Below are 22901 nucleotides of genomic sequence, written 5' to 3'. Positions count from 1 at the left end.
TTTTTTTTTTTTCTCCACCTCCAAAACAATGTTGAATTGAAATGGTGAGAGTAGACATTCTAGTCTTAGGCCTGACATTAAAGGCCACATAAAATCACCATTAGGAGGTGCACTATGGAGAAAACCGCTTGCTTCAATCCTAGTTCTCACTATGTGACATTGAGCAAAAGCCACTTAAACTGTTCCTCATCTTTGTCTTTATAAGAGGGAAATCGTAATAGTACCTATCTCACAGTTACCGTGAGGATCGAATGATGATATGTATGTAGGATACACACACTGTATATATACAGATTAGAGCAGTACATGGCAAATATTGAATAGTAAACAAATCCATGTGTTGATATGATAATTTTTCTACATTTTTGAGATGATCATTTTTTCCTGTTATTTGTGTTTTTTTCCATTTAAAGAAAATATTTAATTTTCACAAAGTGTGTAAAACTCCTTACATAGTCAAATGGTTTTTTTAAATTGGAGTATAATTGCTTTACAATGTTGTGTTAGTTTCTGCTGTACAATGAAGTGAATCAGCTATATGCATACCTATATCCCCTCCCTCTTGGACCTCCCTCACCCTGCCATCCCATCCATCTAGGTCGTCACAGGGCACCAACCTGAGATCTCTGTGCTGTACAGCAGGTTCCCACTAGCTATCTATTTTACACATGGTAGTGTATTTATGTCAAACTTAACCTCCCAATTCGTCCCACCCTCCCCTTCCCCTCCGTGTCCACATGTCCGTTCTCTACATCTGCATCTCTATTCCTGCCCTACAAATAGGTTCGTCTGTACCATTTTTCTAGATTCCACATATATGTGTTAATATACAATATTTGTTTTTTTCTTTCTGGCTTACTTCACTCTGTATGACAGACTCTGGGTCCATCCACATCTCTGCAAATGACCCAATTTCGTTCCTTTTTATGGCTGAGTAATACTACAACACAGTGAATAATATTAATATATCTTCCAAAGTTATTCCATCCTTGGACCCCAGGATTAACTCTACTGCTCACAATTTATTTTTTAAATGTGTTGATAGATTCAATTTCCTAATACTTTATTTATAATGTTTGCCATGTGTGTTCCTAAATGATGTTTCGTATGCAGTTTTCCTTTTGCCTACCATCATTGCTAGTTAGAGCAACCTCCTGATTTGAATTGGGAGTTTCCTTCTATTTCTGTTTTTTGGAACAAATGATATAAGATCTGGATTGTCTGTTCTTTGAGAGTTTATAAAGCTAACCTGTAAATCAGTGTGGACCTGAAGTTTGACTTGAGGTGTTTTTTTTTCAAATCAAACAGTGGATTCAATTTATTTACTAGTTATAGTCTCTCAGGTTTTCTATTTCTTCTTGAGTCAGAATTAGTAAATTATATATTTCTGGAGGATTGCCCATTTGTCTGATTTTGTGTTAATTGGTGTCATGTGTTTCTAAGTCCCTGTTGTAGTTAATCTTTTTATTTCTCATAGGACTGAGTTATGCTTTTGTCCTTTTTTCTTGTTTATTCTTGAAAGTTTATCCATTTTATTAATCTTTTGAAAAATTAATTTTTTGGCTTCCTTGATCATCTATAATGTTTGTTTTCTACTTTATTAATTTTTGCTCTTATCTTTGTATTTTCTTCTAATTTGGGGAAGTAATCAATTTTTTTATTTGAACGCATAGCTCATTAATATTTGATCTTTGTTTTTCTATAGAAATGTCCATTGATAAGTCTTATTAATAGTGTTATTCAAATATTCTATAACTTCACTTCTGTTTGGTATATCAAGTATTGATAGGTGTTATAAAATCTTCCAGTGCAATGGAGGATTTATCATTTTTTCATCATAATTCCATCAGTGTTTGCTCTGTGTATTTTGTTAGGGGCATACTATTTTAGAAGTATTAAATCTTCCTGATGAATTATTCCTTTTATCAATAAGTAATGGTCCTCCTTATTACCAATAGTGAGTTTTGCTTTAAAGTATACTTAGTCTGGTATTACTGTAATTATACCAGCTTTCTTTTGGTTTGTATTGGTCTAGCTTTTTCCATTCTATTACTTTCACTTTTCTGTATCTTTTTTTTAAACATGTATGTATTATTTATCTGAGTGTCTTTTAGCTGGCATGATTAGTTCATTTATATTTACTGTGATTACTAATATGTCTATAATTTCCATCATCTTACTTTGTGCTTTCATCTTATCACGCTTTTTCTTTGCTTTTTGTTTTGTTTCCATGTCTTCCTTTCTCTTTTGTGTTTCCTTTATTCCATTTTTTTCCCCTTAAGACAGAGACTACATTTCCCTCCCTACCTTGCAGATGTGGCCATGTGACCCAGTTTTGCTGGGTAAGACGAAGTTGTTTCATAGAGCATCCCAGAAGGTGCCTTCAGACACAGATGGACTCAGCTTCCATGTCCATTTTTGTTCCTTGTCCTACCCCTTTTACTTACTGGACCATGGTTGTGATGCCTTGAAAACAGGAAGGGTGAGAGCCACATCTTAAGAATGTGAAACAGAAAGATAAAAGGATCTGGGACTTCAGTGACATAATGGAACTTCTGCAACAGCCTTTCTGGTCTACCTCCAGACTCTGAGAAAAAAATAAACTTCTATTTGTTAAGTCACCTTAAATTGAGTTTTCCATTTTGTTCAGCTGTGAACCAATCTCCAAGTGATTACAGACCAACTATTTTGGGAGTTACCCTTATATACATATATATATTTTTTTTCTCCTTTCTTTCTCTCTTCCCTCCTTCCCTCCCTCCCTCCCTCCCTCCCTCCCTCCCTCCCTCCCTTCCTTCCTTCCTTCCTTCCTTCCTTCCTTCCTTCCTTCCTTCCTCTCTCCCTCCCTCTCTGTCTCTCCTTCTCTCTCTCTCTGGTGGTGTCCCTTAAAAGTTTAGCAAGTTTACTTTAACTTAACTTATAAAAATCTAACATAGGTCAATATTTCTATCCGCCTCTTGAACATAAGGACCTTAGAATGTTTACATTCTAAGCCTCTACCTCACATGTAATTGTTGACTGCTGTTTTGATTTGCCTTGTTTTGACACCTCCTCTAAAGTTTGTTATTTAAAACATGTTTTATACAGTAGTAGTTGTTTATATTTGCCTATGTTTACTACCATTTCTTTCATCTTCATTGCTTCTGAAATCCTAGTCTTTCCTTCTGGGCAAATTTCTTTCTTCCTGAAGTATATCTTTAAGTATTTCAGGATCTCATCATGTAAATGGGGTCCATATGTGGATAGGGCTCCTCAGGTGTAATGCCTTAAGTACAGCTCCTCAAGGATGGTTCCTTCAGATCTGAAGCCAGTGACAGGTTTTCCTTCCCCTCTCCCCCAGCATATCACGGTGGGACAGGCATGAGAGAATCACTGTGTACAATGCTCTTGAAACAGTGGGGAAATGATAGCTCCATGGGAGTCATTGGTCCATAGAAATTCTGAAATCCAGCAGGGCACAGGTTATTAGCTCTTGATTAGAGCTCAGAACCTATCACTAGACTCTTCATGGCTTTTGGCCTCCCCTCTGGACTCTTGATTCCCTCATCTGATTCATCTTTCCTTTTTGGCAAAAGGGAGCCCATGTCTGCAGGTGTAGTTTTCTCAGCCTGCCTCCCGCCTGTAGGAGTTTGGGAGTCCAGAGTCATCTTTTCCTTTTGTACTACCTCTGAACCCTTGCAGTTCAAGCTGGCAGTCAGTGTTTCTGCTGATATAATTCTCTTAAAAACTTTATGTGTTGTCTATTATTCTTATTGGGGTTCACTCCATTAGACAAAACCACACCTACACATCTTTTTGCGATAAGCCCTTCTTTACTTTGGGTTTCTGTCCTTGACTCCTGAGTGACCATACCCTTATGCTTCTTGGAAGTGCTACAGTATCACTGAATGGTTCTTAACAAAGCATTTTCCAGCCACACTCTCAGCGTCATCTTTATACCATGTTTTCCTGACACTGCTCTGGATTTGATCTTTGCCTGGGAGTCATTTCTTAACTTTAGCGTTGCTTGCCATCCGAAGAGGCAGAGAAGGTTCCAGCAAATCCTGGCTGCTTTTTAAGAGACCTGCCTTTGGCTTATCTCTTTCTGTTCACATTTTACTTTAAGCAGCAAGAAGAAATCAGGCCACATGTTCAACAACACTCTGCTTGGAAATCTTAGCCAAGTCACACACCCACCAGGAATATTTCCTACTTTCCATATTACAGCAGGCAATAATATTGCTAAACTTTCTGCCACTACATAGCAAGGATTCCCTTTCCTCCAGTTTTCTTCCCCCTTTCTCCAGTTTTTTAATAATATTTTCTTCACTTTTCTTTAAGCCTTCACATGTAAAGCCTCCTCAGAGTCCATCAGGCTTTTATTAACAGATATTATTTACTTATTATACTACTTATTGAAGGCTTTTCAGACTTTCACTAACACTCTCCACGTACGGGCTTCCCTGGTGGCGCAGTGGTTGGGAGTCCGCCTGCTGATGCAGGGGACACGGGTTCATGCCCCGGTCCGGGAAGATCCCACATGACGCGGCGTGGCCGGGCCCGTGAGCCATGGCTGCTGAGCCTGAGCGTCCCGAGCCTGTGCTCCGCAACGGGAGAGGCCACAACAGTGAGAGGCCTGCATACCGCCAAAAAAAAAAAAAAAAAAAACTCCACGTACTTTCCAATTTCAACGCCATTCCCACATTCTGGGTTTCCACCGTGGTACCACAACACTTGCAGGTACCTAAATCTTTATTGTCTGTCGTTGTGTAACAAATTACCCCCAAACCCAATGGCTTAAAACAATAATAAATGTTTATTAACTCAGAGAGTTGGGTCAGGAGTTTGGGAGCAGCTTACCCCAGCTGTTCTGATCCAGGGTCTCACATGATGTTGCCTGGGACCCCAGTCAACTGAAGGCTTGGTTGGAGCTGGAGGATCCAGTTCCATGATGGCTTACACACCTGGCTGATTCAGTCTCCTTCCGCATGGACCTCTCCATGGTGCTGCAGAGTAGCATCAGGGCATGGCAGTTGGCTTCTCCCAGAGTGAGTGATCCAAGACAGCAAGACAGAAGCCCCAAAGTCTTTTGTGACCTAGTACTGGGGTATTTTTGCAATATCCTATTGGTTACACAGGTCAGCCCTAATTCAGTGTGGGCTGGGAACACACAGGGGCTTGAATCCAAGAGGAGAGAATCAGGAGCTCTCTTGGAGGCTGGCTGCCACATAATCCAACACAAAAGAGCTGATTTTACTTTTCAAAATGGAGTTTGTTTTAACACTGTTTTCCTTATTTTATTTATTTATTTAATTTATTTATTTTTGGCTGCTTTGAGTCTTCGTTGCTGCGCGTGGGCCCTTCCTAGTTGTGGCGAGCGGGGGCCACTCTTCCCCGAGGTGCGGGTGCCTCTCATTGCGGTGGCCTCTCCTGCTGCAGAGCACAGGCTGTAGGCGCGGGCTCAGTAGTTGTGGCGCAGGGGCTCAGCCGCTCTGCAGCCTGCAGGATCCTCCCAGACCAGGGATCGAACCCGTGTCTCCTGCATTGGCAGGCGGATTCTTAACCACTGCACCACCAGGGAAGTCCCTGTTTTCCTTATTTTAAAAGAAACAGATGTGGGAATTCCCTGGTGGTCCAGCGGTTAGGACTTGGGGCTCTCACTGCTGGGGCCCCGGGTTCCATCCCTGGTCTGGGATGTAGATGTTGGTTACATAAAAAACACAAAGAAGCAAAAAAAATTTTTTCTAAGGACCCCAATACCTATACACTTTGAAACGATCATGTTACATACTTAGGTGTATGTGTCCTTTTATAATTTTAAATTTAAAATTTAAAAGACTTTATTGGTAGAGACTTTTTTTTTTTGTCTGCACGGCTTGTGGGATCTTAGTTCCCCAGCCAGGGACTGAACCTGGGCCCTCAGCAGTGAAAGCACAGAGTCCTAACTGGACCGCCAGGGACTTTGTAAAGTACATCTGAACATGCTTTGAGTATGCTTTCCTGGAATCTTAAAATGTTGAAACATCTACAATTATTTTAAGGAAATTTTATTGTACAAAGGGTTTTGTTTTGTTTTTCCAATAAACAAGCGCTGCTTTTTCCTCTTATCCTGCTGTGAGTCAAGGGTTCTTCATAATATCTACCGTTTTAGGTTGAGTTTTTGAAGGGCTATTTCCCCCACCCCCACCCCTCCAAGAAAACCTTTGGACTTTAGAAGTGCTTTGAATTGGAAGCACTTGGAATTTAGAAGCAAATAAAACCCTTAATGCCTCTAGAAAGCTGGACTAACCAGTTTTGGAGAGAAATCTTATATGGCCGGCTCTTCCACGTTAGCACAATTAGAGCTTTTACATAAACGTAGCCCACACCTTACATCCATTTTGAGATTGGAGATCCATCTACCTTTAGGATCACCTATCTGCCTGCTTCTGCAGGGAGCTGGGTATTCTTGACAGCTCCATCCCACTTGCCCCAAAAGGAGTGTTCCAGGTTGGGAAGGAAGGTGGCGCCCAAATCTTGGACAGTTAGTTCGCTGTAGAGCGTGCACTCTTTCTGTTCTAAGAGAAGTTCTCCGGAAAAGCTAGATATAGTGGTGCTTTCAGAGGCAGAAGTGGAAAAATGAGCTTCAAGAGACTAAGAAAGTCCCCAGCTTTGGGACCACTGGAATCCACATGCATACTCCATTATAACCCCATTTTCCTTTCTCATAAAAAGAGGGAGCCTTCCTCCCTTCTTTCTTTCCTTCCTTCCTTTCATCCATTTATCCTAGATTTTAAAAAATTACATGGTAATTATTACGGAAAGATTACAAAATACAGATAAGCAAAAGGAAGAAAGTAAAAACCACCACCTGGATTTAATCACTGTTATAATTTGAATCTGTATCCTTCCAAACATGTTTTATTATTTATTAGCCATTTCTTAGTTATTCAGAGAGCTGGGGTAAAAAAAAGCAAACAAAAACCCAACCCTGTTTTCTCCTACATTAAACACATTTGGGTAGATCATAGTGTTGGTTGATTCTTTGTGAACTATTTGCTATTTTGGAAATAACTGAAAAGATAGGAAAAACAATGGGCAAAAGTTGACACAATTTTCACGAAATATGCCTCTACTTTTTTCTTTGCCTCTATTTTTTTTTTTATTATGTAAAGATGGGAATGAAAGAAGGTAAAGAAGAAGGAAGGAAGTTTCATAGAGAAACAATGTATAACAATAAGAGAACAAAAGTCAATTAAAATCAAGAGATATTAATGTTTCACACCAATTTGGGGAAGCGGGGGAGGGGTAGAAAAAAATGACATGGACCAGCATCTTTGCCCAGTCATGGAGATTGGGAGGATGAAGATGAAGATGACACTGACACTAGTTAAGTCAGTTGTCTGGACTGGAATTTGATGCAGTCCATCACTGTGTTGAACAGTGAGTATACCTAAAAGATTGTGATCTCAGGGCAAGGACAGCTGTTGGAAATACATGCCTCGTAAATACATGCCATTGGTCCCAAAGGCAGCTTGGTGAAAGCAGGAATGACTCAGCAAAATCTAACATCACTCTGGGGAAAATGCCCCAAAGCTTGTCTTACTGATAATGACCATAGTTTTTATGTGACTACACATGATGACTGTGTTGTTTTGTTGGCTTGTTTGAATTACAGTTCAAATTGCCTTAATATTTGGTGCAAGAATATTAGACTATGTCTTCAATTTATGCGAAGGTAAATTTGACTTCCTTGAACGGCTCTCAGACGATTTGCTCCTGAGTATCCTTTCTTATCTGGATCTTGAAGACATTGCCAGGCTTTCTCAAACATCACGCAGGTTTGCAAAGGTAACAGTCAAATTATTTTGGGTCTGTACAGGATTTTCCTTGTGCTTCCTCAAAGTTGTTTAATTTTGTTTCAAGTTTTTTATTTTTAATATAGAAGTGGTTTATTATTTGCATTTATTTCAGCAAGCTTTTGTTGAATACTTATTTTATGACAGGTACTGTCCTAGGCACAGAGGCAACAGAGTTGAAAAGACATTATTCTTGCCCTCAAGGAAATTATAGTCTAATAGGAGAGAGCCATACAGGTACAAATCATCACAATGTAGTGTGAGCAATTGAACAAGGGAAGTGTGAACAAGGTACTAAGACAGTACAAGGTGATTTGCTCTGCCTGGCTTCACAGAAGTGGGTTATTTTTTCTGTGTTTTGGGGGGAAAATAGGATTTCATCAGGTGGCCTGGCTAGCTAGGGGCATTCCAGGTCAAAGGGGCATTCCAAGTCCAGGCAGAAACTCAGGCAGAGGCATGATGGCATAAAAGAAGAAGGAAGGAGGTGATTACTCCCCAGCCATTTCCATTTCTTCCAGTAAAAGCCCTTTTCTGAAGTACCTATCTCCCACTATGGGTGATTCTGAGGCACTGTTCGTTGTAGTGCCCTGTTTTTCCCCATGCCCCAAACTCACCAAATAGACTCTCTCACTTTGAATCCTCAGCAGAAGGCACAGGAATGGAAAACACAGTTAGTGCTGATTTCAACCAATGTTAGGGCCTTGATGCAACTGTTATTAGTTCCTCTCCTAGATCCTGGAAGGTGCCTTGGTTCCTGCCCCTTCAGCTATTCCTTCAACTCTAGAGCCCTGTCGTGTCCTAAACACACACATACTATCCTTCCGTTTAATCCTTTTTGGCTTAAGTTAATCAGAGTTGGAGTTTGTTGCTTGCAACTGAAGAACCCTAACTCAGTATTTAGCTGTAATGTACCGGTGTTACCAACCAGGTAGTGTGAGCAATTCAACAAGGGAAGTGTGGACAAGGTACAAAGACTTGGTGGAAGGTACGGGGTACAAGGTAGAAGGTCTTGGCCTTCCCCCATCAATAGAAATTGACTAGAGGCCAGACAAGAAATTCAGTCAAGGCTTTATTGGGGCCCCTGCTGCAGCAGGGGCTAGCGAGAACAAACAACAGTTTCCCCTGTTTGCTTGCTCCCTGAGTGGGGGGCAAGTTTGTTCCTTACATGGGGTGAGGGTAGGGGTGTGTCCAGGGGCCGGGCTGGAGGGGTGGCTTAGGTGTTTTGCCCACCCCTTAGGTAGTGTTGTGTGCAGGGGGCATGCGCAGTACCCTGGTTTTGCTCCAGGCCCTTCAAAAGTGGCAGTTGGGGTTTTTTTGGTCTCTTTGTATTTTTTTGTCCACAATTTGTCCCAGCTGCACATGCATGCAGTTATTTTTAGTCCCACACCGTTTCTTTGTATTGGGTTGCTCAAGGAGAGGTGTGTCCAGGTGTAAGCATTGCAGCACTGTAGCAAAGGGTCCCAGCTCCAGCAAGGGGTCCCAGGTCCCAGCCTGTCTCACCAGGGCAACGTCCATTTATACAAGAACCTGCAGCATCTCCCAAGATGATTCAGATCATAATCTTATTATCTAAAAAGTCAACATTTTTTTCACAGTAATGCAAAAGAATTCCTTGATTTTTTTTTTTTTTTTGGTACACGGGCCTCTCACTGTTATGGCCTTTGCCGTTGCGGAGCACAGGCTCCGGACGCGCAGGCTCAGCGGCCATGGCTCACGGGCCCAGCCACTCCGCGGCATGTGGGATCTTCCCGGACCGGGGCACGAACACGTGTCCCCTGCATCGGCAGGCGGACTCTCAACCACTGCGCCACCAGGGAAGCCCTCCTTGATTTTTATATATTAATTTTAGGTTTACAATCTGTATTACTTAATATACCCCTTTTGAGTAAAAAAACATGTATACTTGATTTTTCCCCCTAAAATGGAGGGCCAGAACCAAGTATTATGTATATCATTGTACTGTATTTTTTTTGCCCTTTTAAAAAAAGTATTAAAGTTAAGATTTTGTACTTGCTGCTGCTAAGAAGCTGATTATTCATGCTTTAAATGAAGGAAGATTTTTGTTTGTTTGCTGTTTGGGTTTTTGGTTTTTAATTGATGTGTAATTGATCAACAATTCTCTGTTAGTTCCAGGTACGTAGTATGATGATTTGCTATTTCTATATGTTACAAAATGATCATCACTGAAGGAGAGTTTTAAGTGACTAAAATATAGTAGTGGGAATGTATTAAAAGCTTCTGCCAGGGCCTGGGTTTGTCCTGAGAATAAATGGAAGGATTCCATAGGAAATGGCGGCCACTGCAGTGTCTTGTGAAATTGATTCCTTACTTGTAGATTCCTTACTTGGAGCAACTGGCTTCCCTCCGGGTTTTGCTCATTTCCACTTTCTATTCCTCTCCCTCCCAATGCCCTGCCATTAGGTTAGCGCAATCTTGAAAATAGCCTCCATAATTTACCCCGCACTCTAAAGTAAGGCTTTTCTAGGTTGCTGGTTTCAGCCCTCAGAATCCTCGCAGAGCAAAATTATTCAAAGATGGAATATGATCCAAGGCTGCTTTTTTCTTTCTGTGTAATATTTAACCATTCACTTCTGTTGTTAGTCCGAATATTATATGTTCTATTTACATATTTTTCCCTTCATTTATAAACCACTTTCATTTACTGTTTTGCCCCCTCAGTTATTAAATTATTTTATTAAGGAAGAGTCCTCTATTTCAAACTTTTGGGGGCACATTTGTTAGCAAATTAATTGTATCCCTGTCCCACTTTTTCCTGTGGTCCCAGGGAGGGAGGTTTCCTTCCTGTTCAAGACCAGTGCCACCTGCCACCCAGCTCCAAGTTCCAACCCAAAGGATTTCAGGTTGTCACTTACCTCCTTTCTCTTCTGTGTGGTTGTTGTTATGTATTTTTTACTTTTTATTTATAAATAATTTAAGATTTATAAAAGTGTTGTAAAGATAATACTGAGAGTTTGCATATACCCTTCCCCTAATTAGCTTCCCCTAATGCTGACATCTTACATAACCTGGGACTTTTTTTTTTTTTTTTTGCGGTACGCAGGCCTCTCACTGTTGTGGCCTCTCCCGTTGCGGGGCACAGGCTCCGGATGCGCAGGCTTAGCGGCCATGGCTTACGGGCCCAGCCACTCCGGGGCATGTGGGATCCTCCCGGACTGGGGCACGAACCCGCGTCCCCTGCATCCGCAGGCGGACTCTCAACCACTGCGCCACCAGGGAAGCCCAACCTGGGACATTTTATCAAAACTCAACAGTTAATGTTGCTACAATAATATTAGCTAAACCACAGACTTGATTTGTATTTCATCAGTTTTTCCACTAATATCCTTTTGGTGTTTCAGGATCCAATCTGGGAAACTACGTTACATTTAGTGCCTATTTCTAAAGGTCTCTTTCAATTGGTTTTTCCTCTCGGTACATTGACTTTTCTTAAATCAGTCTCATCCTTCAAAGAACAAAAACTCTCAACTCTATTCTTATTCAATCTCTTTCCTTCCCTGTTTGTGAAAATAAGGGTTTACATAGCAGTTCACACTCAGCAAACCAGCACCATTCATCCTACTGAGATTTTATAATCTGTGATAAAATGGGAACAGTATGGGTGATGTGAAGAGTTTGTCATCAAGCTAAATTCATTCCATTTAAATGACCATTCTTCAACAGAGGTTAGGCCTTCCTATTTGGGGGAGATTTAAAATGTCCCTTCTTTTATAAAATAGTGGTATTAAAATGTGATAATTTTAACAAATTATCCTTACTTGGCAAATTAAAAAAGTCAGCAATCTTATTTTGGTTCTTAATTGTTGTTTTGTTTGATATCTAAAAATTTTGCTGGTCTTAACACCATCCAAAATTCTGGGAGCCACTGGCCTTTTGTCAGTTTACCCTTCATCTCTCATTTCCCCTCTCTCCATGCCTCCTAAATATCTCTGGCCTCATTCACAGTAACCTCTTGGTTGTCACATCCAAAGGGCAAGAGGCCTTCCATGTCCTGACCCATCTCTGCTTCCAGAATTCTCTGGCGGGTCCCTTCATGGCTGCCCTTTCACTGCTTCGTTGGTAGCTCTTCCATGTGGGCTGAGCGTGGCCTTTCTAAAATGCACTCTGGTCATATCACTGCCCTGCTCAGTGACACTTAGTGATGTCCCATCATTTTCAGAATGAGAGCCAAAGTCTTAGCTGGCACTTCGGGCCGTGGTGCCCTGGCCCCAGCTCCTGCCCCCAGCCCCAGCCAAGTAGACTGCGTGCAGCTGTCCCATGTGCTGGGCTCTCTGGGCCCCTTGGCCTTTGCTTATGCTGTTCCCTTTCGGAGGAATGGCTTCCCTTGTGACCCATCACTCTTAACTCCTGAACGCTTCTCATTTGGGCTTTGTGCTATATCCATTTTGTTTATATTTTTGAAAAAGAAAATCGATTTGCGTTACAATAACCAGGTTGAAAATTGAAAAAAATTATATGTCTTTTAATGTGTAGTAAAAAGTAATTCTCCCTCCCATTCTTTTTATTATTATTATTTATTTATTTATTTTGGCTGCACCGGGTCTTAGTTGCAGCATGCGGGATCTTTAGTTGTTGTGGCACGCGATCTCTTAGTTGCAGCATGCATGTGGGATCTAGTTCCCTGACCAGGGATCAAATCCAGGCCCCCTGCGTTGGGAGCACGGTGTCTTAGCCACTGGACCACCAGGGAAGTCCCTCCCTCTCATTCTTGATCCTCATTCCTCTAATTCTCATCTCCAGCAGCAGTTATATTACCAGTGTCTCATATGTCCTTCCAGAGAGAGTCTGTGCACATATAAGTGTGTGTGTGATGTGTGAGCATATATACATGTACACATACCCTTTTAAAAAGCATACGGTAGGGCTTTCCTGGTGGCGCAGTGGTTGAGAGTCCACCTGCCGATGCAGGGGACACGGGTTCGTGCCCCGGTCCGGGAAGATCCCACATGCCGCGGAGCGACTGGGCCCGTGAGCCATGGCCGCTGGGCCTGCGCGTCCAGAGCCTGTGCTCCGCAACGGGAGAGGCCACAGCAGTGAGAGGCCCGCATACCGCAAAAAAAAAAAAAAAAAAAAAAAGCATGTGGTAGCATATTATATATTGTTCTTTGTCGATTTTTTCCCACCTCACAACATATTTTAGACACTCTTTTATGTCAGTACGTATAAATCTTCAGGTTAGAAAAGTGCCCTAAGTTGTTATTATATGGACAAATCATAGTTTTTTTAAACTAGATCCTTACTGATAGACATTTAGGTTGTTTCCCCTCTGCTATTTGTAAATAACGCGCCACACTATGGCTAGACTGGACTCCGCAGAAGTGGGTCTGCCCTGGAAGCATAAAGACACATGAGAGACACAGAGGGTGTAGGGACTCTGGGTGGACGGGGGCCTGAGCCTGGGAGAGCCCGTGGTGCTGGCCCACACCCAAGGATGGAAGTTTCCACTTATCAAACTTAATGCCACCAGCAATCAGGGCCATCTGGCTGCCTGCCCTTGCTCTGATTCCATGTTGACCAAGCCGTGGAGCCTCCAGGGATGAGCATCTGAAGGTCTCATGGGTGGATGGTTATATTTCTCAGGGTAAAGAGGCAGCCTCTGGGAGCTTGGCTAATATAAGCACAGCCCTGAAAGGTGGGTCTCACGTCACAGTATACCAGAAAGTCACACTGAGGGCCAGCCCTGGGCTTGCAGTGAGCTCGCTAAGGTAAGGCTGCCATGTAGACCCTTCCTGGGGAATGCTGAGGTCCAGAAGGGGGAGGGACGATCATGACTAGCAAACATATTCATCTTGGTAGTGACTCAGGAACAGGCCCACGGAGAAAGAAAATCTCTCCTCTGTCACATTTTGGCCTACAGAGAAACAGATTTTTCCTTATGTTCCCAAATTCCCTATGACTGTGATCCCCAAGTCTGGCCACGTAGGTATGGCACCCAGGGAGCAGGTGAAAACAGGCCAGGCCCCAAGTCGGATTGGGTAGGTCTTGGTGGACCCAGCGTCTGCATTGTCTTGCAACCCGATTCTAAGCGTCCAGGCCAAGAATTTGACCATTTGATATTAAAATTGTACAGACAAAATATCTCACGAGACTCTGAAAGGCTGGAAGCTTGGGATGGGGGCGGGGCTGTTGTTTTTCCAACTCCACTTGTGTACAGGCAGTGTGGATGTTTAAATCAGCTTGAGACCAGAGACCTGGGTTCTGTTCTTTGCTCAGCTACTCTGCACCATGATCCTTGGGCAGTCACACCCTTATCCCCTCTAAGCCTTAATTTCCACATTTATAAAAGGAAAGTTTTTAACTAGATAAACCCTAGGATCCCTTTCAACTTGAATGTAGTTTATGTGTGTTAAGTTCATGCACCACCTCCAGGGGGAGCTAAATCCACGATTGGCTATGTTTGGATCAAAGCAGCTGGAACCATAGTCAGGATGGGTACTCTGTGTTTTGCAACCTGGCATCTATCAAGCAAAAGAGCCCCAGGGTTTGGGAGTCCTAGATGGGGGTATTTTGTAAACCAACTTATAATACAAAACAAAACTGAATATTTTTATTGTAAAATATAATAAGTCATAAATGAAGTTACACTGGTGGAAATTTCAGCTCTCTTGTAAGAATTCCTTCCTTTCCTCCAAAACCTCATCATTTTCTTCCATAATCTCTGTTATATAAGATACACTGATATCCTGAAATGTATTGTGCTGGGAAAGGGGTAGTCACCTATACTAGTGTTACAGAGTTCAGAGTTTTAAAAGGAGGTTCAGATCTGTTTTATTTTTGCTTACTTATTTATTTATTTTTAATTATTTTATTTTATTTTATTGCTTTCTTGGCCGTGTGGCATGGCATGCCGGATCTTAGTTCCCCGACAACGGATCGAACCCATGCCCCCTGCATTGGGAGCATGGAGGCTTAACACTGGACCACCAGGGAAGTCCTGTTTTATTTTTTAATATTAAGATTTTCTAAGAGTTTTCCTCTCTTGTTTATATTTAGAATATGTTGTAATCCGAGTAGAGGAACTGGACCTTGAAGAACTGTTGAAGGTGGGATAAGGTAATGAAGGACCTGCCTAGCATCAAAGTGTTTGGGGGGCTGTCGTCATCAGAACGCGCAGCATTGCTGCTTCACTGTAACCTTCATGATGTGAATATAATAGTTTTTGATATTTACGCAGAAAGGATCTTAAACGATTATGCTTGATTATACTATTAATTTCTGTCTGAAATTCACTCTTTTCCCTTATTGGAATACATTGAGAGTAACATGAGGTATGAAAGTAACCACCACTGGCTGCTTTCTGCTCGAAAGTGAGTGTAATGGTGTCATGAAATAGAGATAACGCTTACATGTTTTTCACCTCCCCCAGAAAGAAGTCAGAACATGTGGGAGCAAAGTAGGACAGTGCCAAGGCCAGGCCAGGGGTGGTGGGAATGGGATGCTTGGCTGTCTGGAATTGTGGGCAGGGTGGATAGAGGGCAGCTGGGTGTGGCCTGGTGGGCTGAAGTGATGGTCCACAGTGGGGGACATCAGTTAGGGGCACAGTGAGGTCACTTTTAGACAGCTGTCGCATGGTGGCGGGGTTGTCCCAATCCTGGCACTGGGGGGTGCTCCCTAGACTCCCAACTATGGCAACTGAACTGGCCCCCCAGTGGCTAAGTGCCTATGGGGCCTTTCTTTCCGGTGTCTCCTCAGAAATGGCTGAGGTAGCATCTATTCTGTCTCCCCTTCCTGCCCGTTGATTACGTCTTTTCCATGTGCTTTATATATGTTATTCCTAATCCTCACAGCGCTAAAAGTTTAGTGTCATTTCCATATAATCATAATAAGTTCCGTTTATTGAATATCTACTACGTGCTAAGCGTTGAATGTACGTCATCCAGTGCAATCCTCAAACAGTGCCATAAGATGGATGAGTAGAGACTCTCTTGTCCTGATTTTCAAGGAGGGAACAGAGGCTCAGGTAAAGCACACAGATAATGAACAGTGGAGCCAGCCAGTGCTCACCAAAGAGCACTCAGCGCCGAGGATGCTTCCGGTAATGAGATGATAAGGTGGTTTGCTCTATGGGTGTCAGTCAGCTCCTTTCCCCAGCTGGGCTCATAAACCAAATGCCCAGGTGGCAAGGATGGAAATTGTGCACGGACTCAACCACATGAGTCTCTTCTTTTCAAGATTAACCTGCCCACTGTCACAGGAGAGGCAATGCTGAGTCCCCAGGAAGGCGCCATGCTCCAGGCGGTCCAATCAGTAACGAGGTGGTAGGTCAGTTACACTGGACGCTTTTCACCAAGGAGAAAGCAGCGATTTGCCCTCCCTGGATGGGTTACCTCTTCTGGGTATGGATCGGCTTTCCTGGCACGCCATGCTCCTTCAGCAACGTTGTGTGTAAACTGACCAAATGCCTTATTTTTCCATCATCGTAGCCCGTACAAGATTGCTTCAGATTATTTTGCTGAAATAAATTCATTTATTAAACAAGTAGACATAAATAAATACGGTATGAGTACACAATTTCCTGCTCTTAGCTTGCATACTCCACTGTCTAGAAATACTTGTCCTCACGGCTTCTTGGAGGCGCTTAATCCCTCATCAGCTAACGGGCAACACTTTACAACGTTGGAGCGCGGACTTACAGGATGTATTATATGGTCTCAGTCACTGGCCAGAATGTGGTCCTGTTTCTTCTGTAGCTACAATCAAAGGCCGGAAGTGGGAGTATCATCTCTCAGAATCATACATAGTCACCCATGTGAAAAAGTGTTGTTTCCTTCTCCACAGCTTAGGCTTCTAGTAGGTTAGGGATCTTGATAGTCAAAGAATGAATAGTTTCGCCTAAAGAACAACAATGACTCCATTGAACTAGAAATTAAAAGAATGAAGAGTGCTCCCAGGCTATCTGGGGCTCCTAATGCCACTGAACAAACAGGCAAAAAAAAAAAAAAAAACCCAAATGGGCATTACTGTGTTGGCTCTGGTGATTAATCATGTTTATTAGAGAAAAATAGAGTTGCTTGTTCACAGTGAAATTACAGAGAAGTATTTCTGGAACCCGGACCATCCCTGCAAGTCCTTTATTTTTCTTTTTCTTTTTTTGGGGGGTGGCTGCACTGCGTAGCTTGCAGGATCTTAGTTCCCCAAGCAGGGAGGGATCGCCTGGGATGGAACCCCTGGCCCCTGCGGTGGAAGCACAGAGTCCTAACCACTGGACAGCCAGGGATTTCCCTGTGTGAGTGCCTTCTAATACTGGCATGTTCAATGGCAAAACTTATTTAAAGAAGACTAAAGCATCTTCTACCTGAGAGATCAAGAAGTACTCACACCCAGCAGGAACCGGAGACGGTTTGGATCACCTCAGCAGGTATAGCAGCTTGACCAGTTGAGGTGCTGGCTGAGAACAAAAGGATGGTGGAAAAGGTAGTAGAACGAGAAAATTACAAACACAACTCCTGCTTGTGACCAGTTGCAGAGCCTAGGACTATAGTAGCTTCCTATATTTTCTTCCTCACCCAGTGATATGTACATGTTTTAAAAATTTATTTATTTTTGGCTGCGTTGGGTCTTCGTTGCTGCGCGCGGGCTTTTCTCTAGTTGCGGCGAGCGGGGGCTACCCTTCGTTGCGGTGTGCGGGCTTCTCATTGCGGTGGCTTCTCTTGTTGCGGAGCACGGGCTCTAGGCGTGCGGGCTTCAGTAGTTGTGGCCCGCAGGCTCAGTAGTTGTGGTGCATGGGCTTAGTTGCTCCATGGCATGTGGTATCTTCCTGGACCAGGGCTCGACCCCGTGTCCCCTGCATTGGCAGACGGATTCCTAACCACTGCACCACCAGGGAAGCCCTGATATGTACATTTATATGTAAACCAATATTTTCCTCTTTCCCTTTCTTCTATTATTTTATACAGGGCAAGTCGGTACTGGTTAACTTTATAATTCTAGGATACAAAGATGAACTGGGATTAACTAGAGGTAACAAACACTACCCAGAGGTTTGTAGTGACTGCTGGGATTTGGCGGGAGTGGGGTGGAAGTGAAGGCAGAGAATAAACGCATTGTCACCGTATGAGGGGCAGTTGCTTTGCATTAGGTGGAGCATTGCTGCTGCCGTCATTGGGAAGTTTACGTGTGAGAGGAAGGGTCTGTATGTGTGAGAAGAAGGGTCTGTATGGATAAGAACAGCCAGGAGGTCAGACAGAGGAGACATGCAGTGGGCTGGCTGGCTTCACGCCCGTTTGAGCTCCCTCACACTACACGGAGTTGCCTTTGTGTGCTGTGAAGGTAAGAAAGATAAAAGCTACATTTCATGGATGCTTTTGCAAGTAGTGTCTTGGGCGTAGCCTGGGCTCTGTCAAGTAGACCCACGTGCAAGAGTCTTGGAAGGAAGATGTGAGCCAGGTGGGGCAGCCTCCGTGCTTTTCCTGCCAGCATGGCGCTGAGGCCTGTAGGGGAGGTTCTAGGGTCCAGTCCAAGGCGTTAGCACATCTTTAGGTGCTGAGTGTTGGGGAGCAGAAGCAGTGAGATTTCCACTAGAACAGTCTGGGTTTCTTGTTTCGTTTTTTAATCTGACTGCTGATTTTTTTTTTTTTTTTTTTTTTCTGTATGCGGGCCTCTCACTGTTGTGGCCTCTCCCGCTGCGGAGCACAGGCTCCGGATGCGCAGGCTCAGCAGCCATGGCTCAGGGGCCCAGCCGCTCGGCGGCATGTGGGATCTTCCCAGACTGGGGCACAAACCTATGTTTCCTGCATCGGCAGGCGGACTCTCAACCACTGCGTCACCAGGGAAGCCCTGATTTTTTTTTAAAGTAATTTTTATTGGAGTATAGTTGCTTTACAATGTTGTGTTAGTTTCTGCTGTACAGCAAAGTGAATCAGCTACATGTATACATACATCCACTCTTTTTTGGATTTCCTTCCCATTTTGGTCACCACAGAGCACTGAGTAGAGTTCCTGTGCTATACAGTAGGTTCTCATTAGTTATCTATTATATATTTTTTAATTTTTTAAAAATGTTTTTGGAATAGACAAAGTCTTTATAGGCGTATAAACAAAGGCAGAAACCATATATAAAAGACTATTAGGGCTTCCCTTGTGGTGCAGTTGTTAAGAATCCACCTGCCAGTGCAGGGGGTACGGGTTTGAGCCCTGGTCCGGGAAGATCCCACATGCCGTGGAGCAACTAAGCTCATGCGTCCCAACTACTGAGCCTGCGCTTTAGAGCCCGCGAGCCACAACTACTGAGCCCGTGTGCCACAACTCCTGAAGTCCACACGCCTAGAGCCCGTGCTCTGCAACAAGAGAAGCCACTACAATGAGAAGCCCGTGCACCGCAACAAAGAGTAGCCCCTGCTTGCTGCAACTAGAGAAAGCCTGCACGCAGCAACGAAGACCCAACGCAGCCAAAAATATAAATTAATTAATTAATTTTGAAAAAGACTATTAGATTTGATTCTATCCCCGTAAACAAAATTAAAAAAACTTTTAATTTGCACATGTAAAAGTAATAACCCTTGACCGCCTGGAGGGGTGGGATAGGGAGGGTGGGAGGGAGGGAGACGGAAGAGGGAAGAGATATGGAAACATATGTATATATATAACTGATTCATTTTGTTGTAAAGCAGAAACTAACACACCATTGTAAAGCAATTATACTCCAATAAAGATGTTACCAAAAAAAAAAAAAAAGTAATAACCCAAACTTTAGAAAGAAAATAAGCAACATATGATTAACTTTGCAGAATTATTATAAATTGGTAAGTAAAAGATTAATAATACCATAATACAAAAATGAACAGAGATTATGAACAATTAGCAAAAGAGGAAATACAGAAATCAACAAAGTTCAACTAAGCAATCTCATAAGTAAATAAAGAAATGTAAATTAAAAGAAGACACCTTTATAGCCAACTAAGTCTAAGGATTTATTTTGCATGGTGATGCTCTGTTTACACTACTCTAGGAATTATAAGTCAGTAAACACTTTCTACAGGATACTTTAATGGTATATATTCAATTCTTTTGAAAAGTTAAATTTTTAAGAATGTACTTTAAAGAAAATCACGTGTTAATAAACATATATGTAACAAGGGTATTTATAGTAGAATTATTTTTAATCATTAATTATCTATTTTATACATCTAGCTGCTGTTATTCCTGGCTGTAGAGCATTGAACGTTCCCCTCTGGTTTTACTAGATATTCTGTGAGCTTCCTATTGCCTGTACTGAACCCCTCTCAGCTTAAACAGCATAGGATATGTTCTGTGGTCTGAAACAAGGGACCCTGTCCAGTACCATAGGTGCTCCATACGGTTTGGATGGACGGATGAATGCAGGAATGGATAGGCTATTGAAAATTGTGGGGCAGCTTATCTCCACGCTAAATGGACCAAACTATAGTCACTTTAGTTTGTATTTCTCTTTTCTTATTTCTTCCCTTATTGTTAGTTTCTCAACCCGTTGTTTTCTGCTTTCACTACTCTGCCTCTGATGGCATCAACCAGCCTTCTAATTTGCTGTGTCTAGACTGCTGAGGGCTAAAGGCTGTACACGAAACTAAAACAAATTCTAAGGAAAGGAAGAATGATTAGTGAGTGTAGGCCTTTTCTGCAGAACCCCCCCGCCTTTCTAAATAGAGCCCAACTGGATTCAGTATTCTGGAGTTGGAGGGACTTTACCATGCCTGTCTGCTTCTCCTATTTAAGTGTTAAAGTTGCCCTCTAATTTTAAATAGTGAAATAATTAGTTCAACCTAATTTTTGTCAGTCAGATCAACTCTCTTTATTATTCACAGGCACAGGGTCTGCACAGATCATTATCCATAGATAATCTTGTTTCCCACCATTATTGACCTTCCAGCGGCCCATCTGCTTCTTGTGTTTCTTTGCCTCCTTGTGAGAGGAGTCTTTGTGAGTTGCTCCAGGGGGCCGTGTCTGGGAGGGTCTGAGCAGGAAGCAGGAGCCTCAGCCCACGAGCTCTGCGCCGCTCCCCGCCCCCCACCAGTTTAAAGGAACTGTGGGCTCCTTAATGATCCTCTGTCATGCCTATTCTTTCCGCTGCTGGATTTTCACATGTGACGGGAGAATCAGGTTGGTGATGAACTTCCCTGAGGGCACAATTGGCACAGGAAGGATGGAGCCAGGAAGTGTTCTGGGGCCCACGTGAGACCCTTCTTTGAGCACGTTTCATATTACCGGAGTTATCACTATGCAGTGTCAAATATCCAAGCACCTTTAAATGTTCCTAGTCTTGCATACAGGTACCAAAAAATCACGGCTATAGCTAAGGTCGGAAATAATAAATGTAATGGAAGCTTTAACTTTAGGAAAGATTTGGGGGCATGGAAGCAAGGGATTAGGAAATCTCCTGTTAAGAGTGCTTAGTAGCAAAAGACTGATGGGACTTCCCTGGTGGTCCAGTGGTTAAGACTCCACGCTTCCACTGCCGGGGATGTGGGTTAGATCCCTGGCTGGAGAACTAAGATCCCACGTGCCCAGCAGTGCGGCCAAAAAAAGTAGCGGGAGACTGGTGAACATAGTTGCCGTAAATGCTGGTGACGATTGAAAAGTCCTAGTAGGAAATCTTGGGTAAATGGCAGCTGAACTCTGGCGGCTTTGAACTTGGAGGGAGGGCAAAGTGGTCTTGTGCAGGTATTGGGCCAGAGGGGTCTTGTCTGTCCTTAACTTCATGGCCCTCAGGTAAAGGCCCAGACTGCAGAAGAACATCCCTGGGAAGATTATTCCCAGAGAACGGCTCCCTTTGCCACGTGTCTGGCAGGCCTGGGGAGCGACTGCATCTTGTAGGCCACTCTGTTGCATGGTGTGATGTCACGCATGCAAAGGACTCCGAATAAAACATGAGGACGGGACCCTGGCACCAGGAATGTGTAAATTTTAGGTGTGCTGGTTGGCAGTCTCCGAGGGCTGCTTGTCCGCTTCAATGCGGTTCGCTACTGAGTAGCCCGCAGTGACCTACGGTGTCCGCTGTACAAGCCCGGGGAGAGGTGACTCAAGCAAGGGTTTAACATGACGCTGAGCAGGAGTTAGCAACGCTTCTCCTCGAGAAACTGCTGCAGCCCTCGGTGAAGATCGGTTGACCACACCATTATCAGCCTGTTATGTGGCTAACTGGAAATTCACCACATAATGTTGTGTATGTAAACTTAACCATATCATGTTGTATGTGTACTGTTTATAACTGTGTCACATTTTGCATCTTTTTTTTTTTAAACTTTTTATTTTATATTGTAGTATAGTTGATTAACAATGTTGTGTTCGTTTCGGGTGTACACCAAAGTGACTCAGTTATACATATACATGTATCCTTTTTCAAATTTTGCATCTTAAATGAGATCAGGACTTGATTTATTCCGTTAATCGAATATTGCTTCATCCTTTAGACACTTGTGCACTTGCCTCTCCTCAAAGAGGAAGTTTCTGGAGTCAGAACTGTGTCTGGCACATCTTTGTGCACCCGTGGTGTTTCCTCCAGTGTCTCACAGGCAGCAGGGGTTGGATAGTGATGTTGTGAGTGAGTGAACTTTTCCTTAACCCATGTATGATGTCACCCACCTCTGACTTTTTCCGCCCACAGTTGTGCACGTCAGGCAAACTGTGGGAGCAGATCGTCCAGTCTGCCTGTGACCACATCACCCCAGACATGAGAGCCCTGGCTCAGGATATGGGCTGGAGACAGATGTTCTTCACCAGCAAGCTGCAGCTCCAGCGGCACCTCCGCAAGAGGATACAACAACAAGGAAGCCAGAGGAGCAGTGAGCTCTAGGGTCACACATTCCTACCTGCAGGAGAGTTGAGGCACGGCTGTGTTTTCCATCTGTGTCCAAACCTCTTCTGCTGCCTTTGATTAAGAACTAAGGTTTTGTTGATTCAAGGAGCCATAGAGTACTTGCACACAAATGCAGCACACCGCCTCTGCTGGGCTTTGCCCGAACCACGGTCCCTGCCACAGGGAGGGTCAGCTCATGGCCCCAGCACAGGGGCAGCAGGACAGGAGGCGCCCATGCCCTGCCACCCATAAGAAAAGAGGCTTCTGCTGTATGGTAACAAACAATAAATGATTAT

At 43.3% G+C, this 22901-nt stretch overlaps 1 protein-coding gene across 2 annotated transcripts in view; it reads left to right on the top strand.

The window, feature by feature from the left end:
* Positions 1-22901, top strand: part of FBXO36 (F-box protein 36) — a 95606-nt gene extending 72705 nt beyond the window's left edge. The window contains exons 3-5 of one of the 2 annotated variants that reach the window (XM_029225645.1): positions 7637-7809; positions 14829-14888; positions 22414-22901. In XM_029225645.1, coding sequence (XP_029081478.1) covers positions 7637-7809; positions 14829-14840 — 185 coding nt within the window. In that variant the 3' untranslated portion in view covers positions 14841-14888; positions 22414-22901. Of the gene's footprint in view, positions 1-7636; positions 8047-14828; positions 14889-22413 lie in introns of those variants that run through there. The other variant, XM_029225644.1, reaches the window with a different exon arrangement.

The sequence above is a fragment of the Monodon monoceros genome, unplaced genomic scaffold, assembly GCF_005190385.1.
Source record: "Monodon monoceros isolate NGI ecotype Baffin Bay Population unplaced genomic scaffold, NGI_Narwhal_1 Super_Scaffold_16, whole genome shotgun sequence".
Lineage (NCBI taxonomy): Eukaryota > Metazoa > Chordata > Mammalia > Artiodactyla > Monodontidae > Monodon > Monodon monoceros.
Note: the sequence above shows the minus strand (reverse complement) of the source record. Positions and strands in the feature narration are given on the sequence as shown.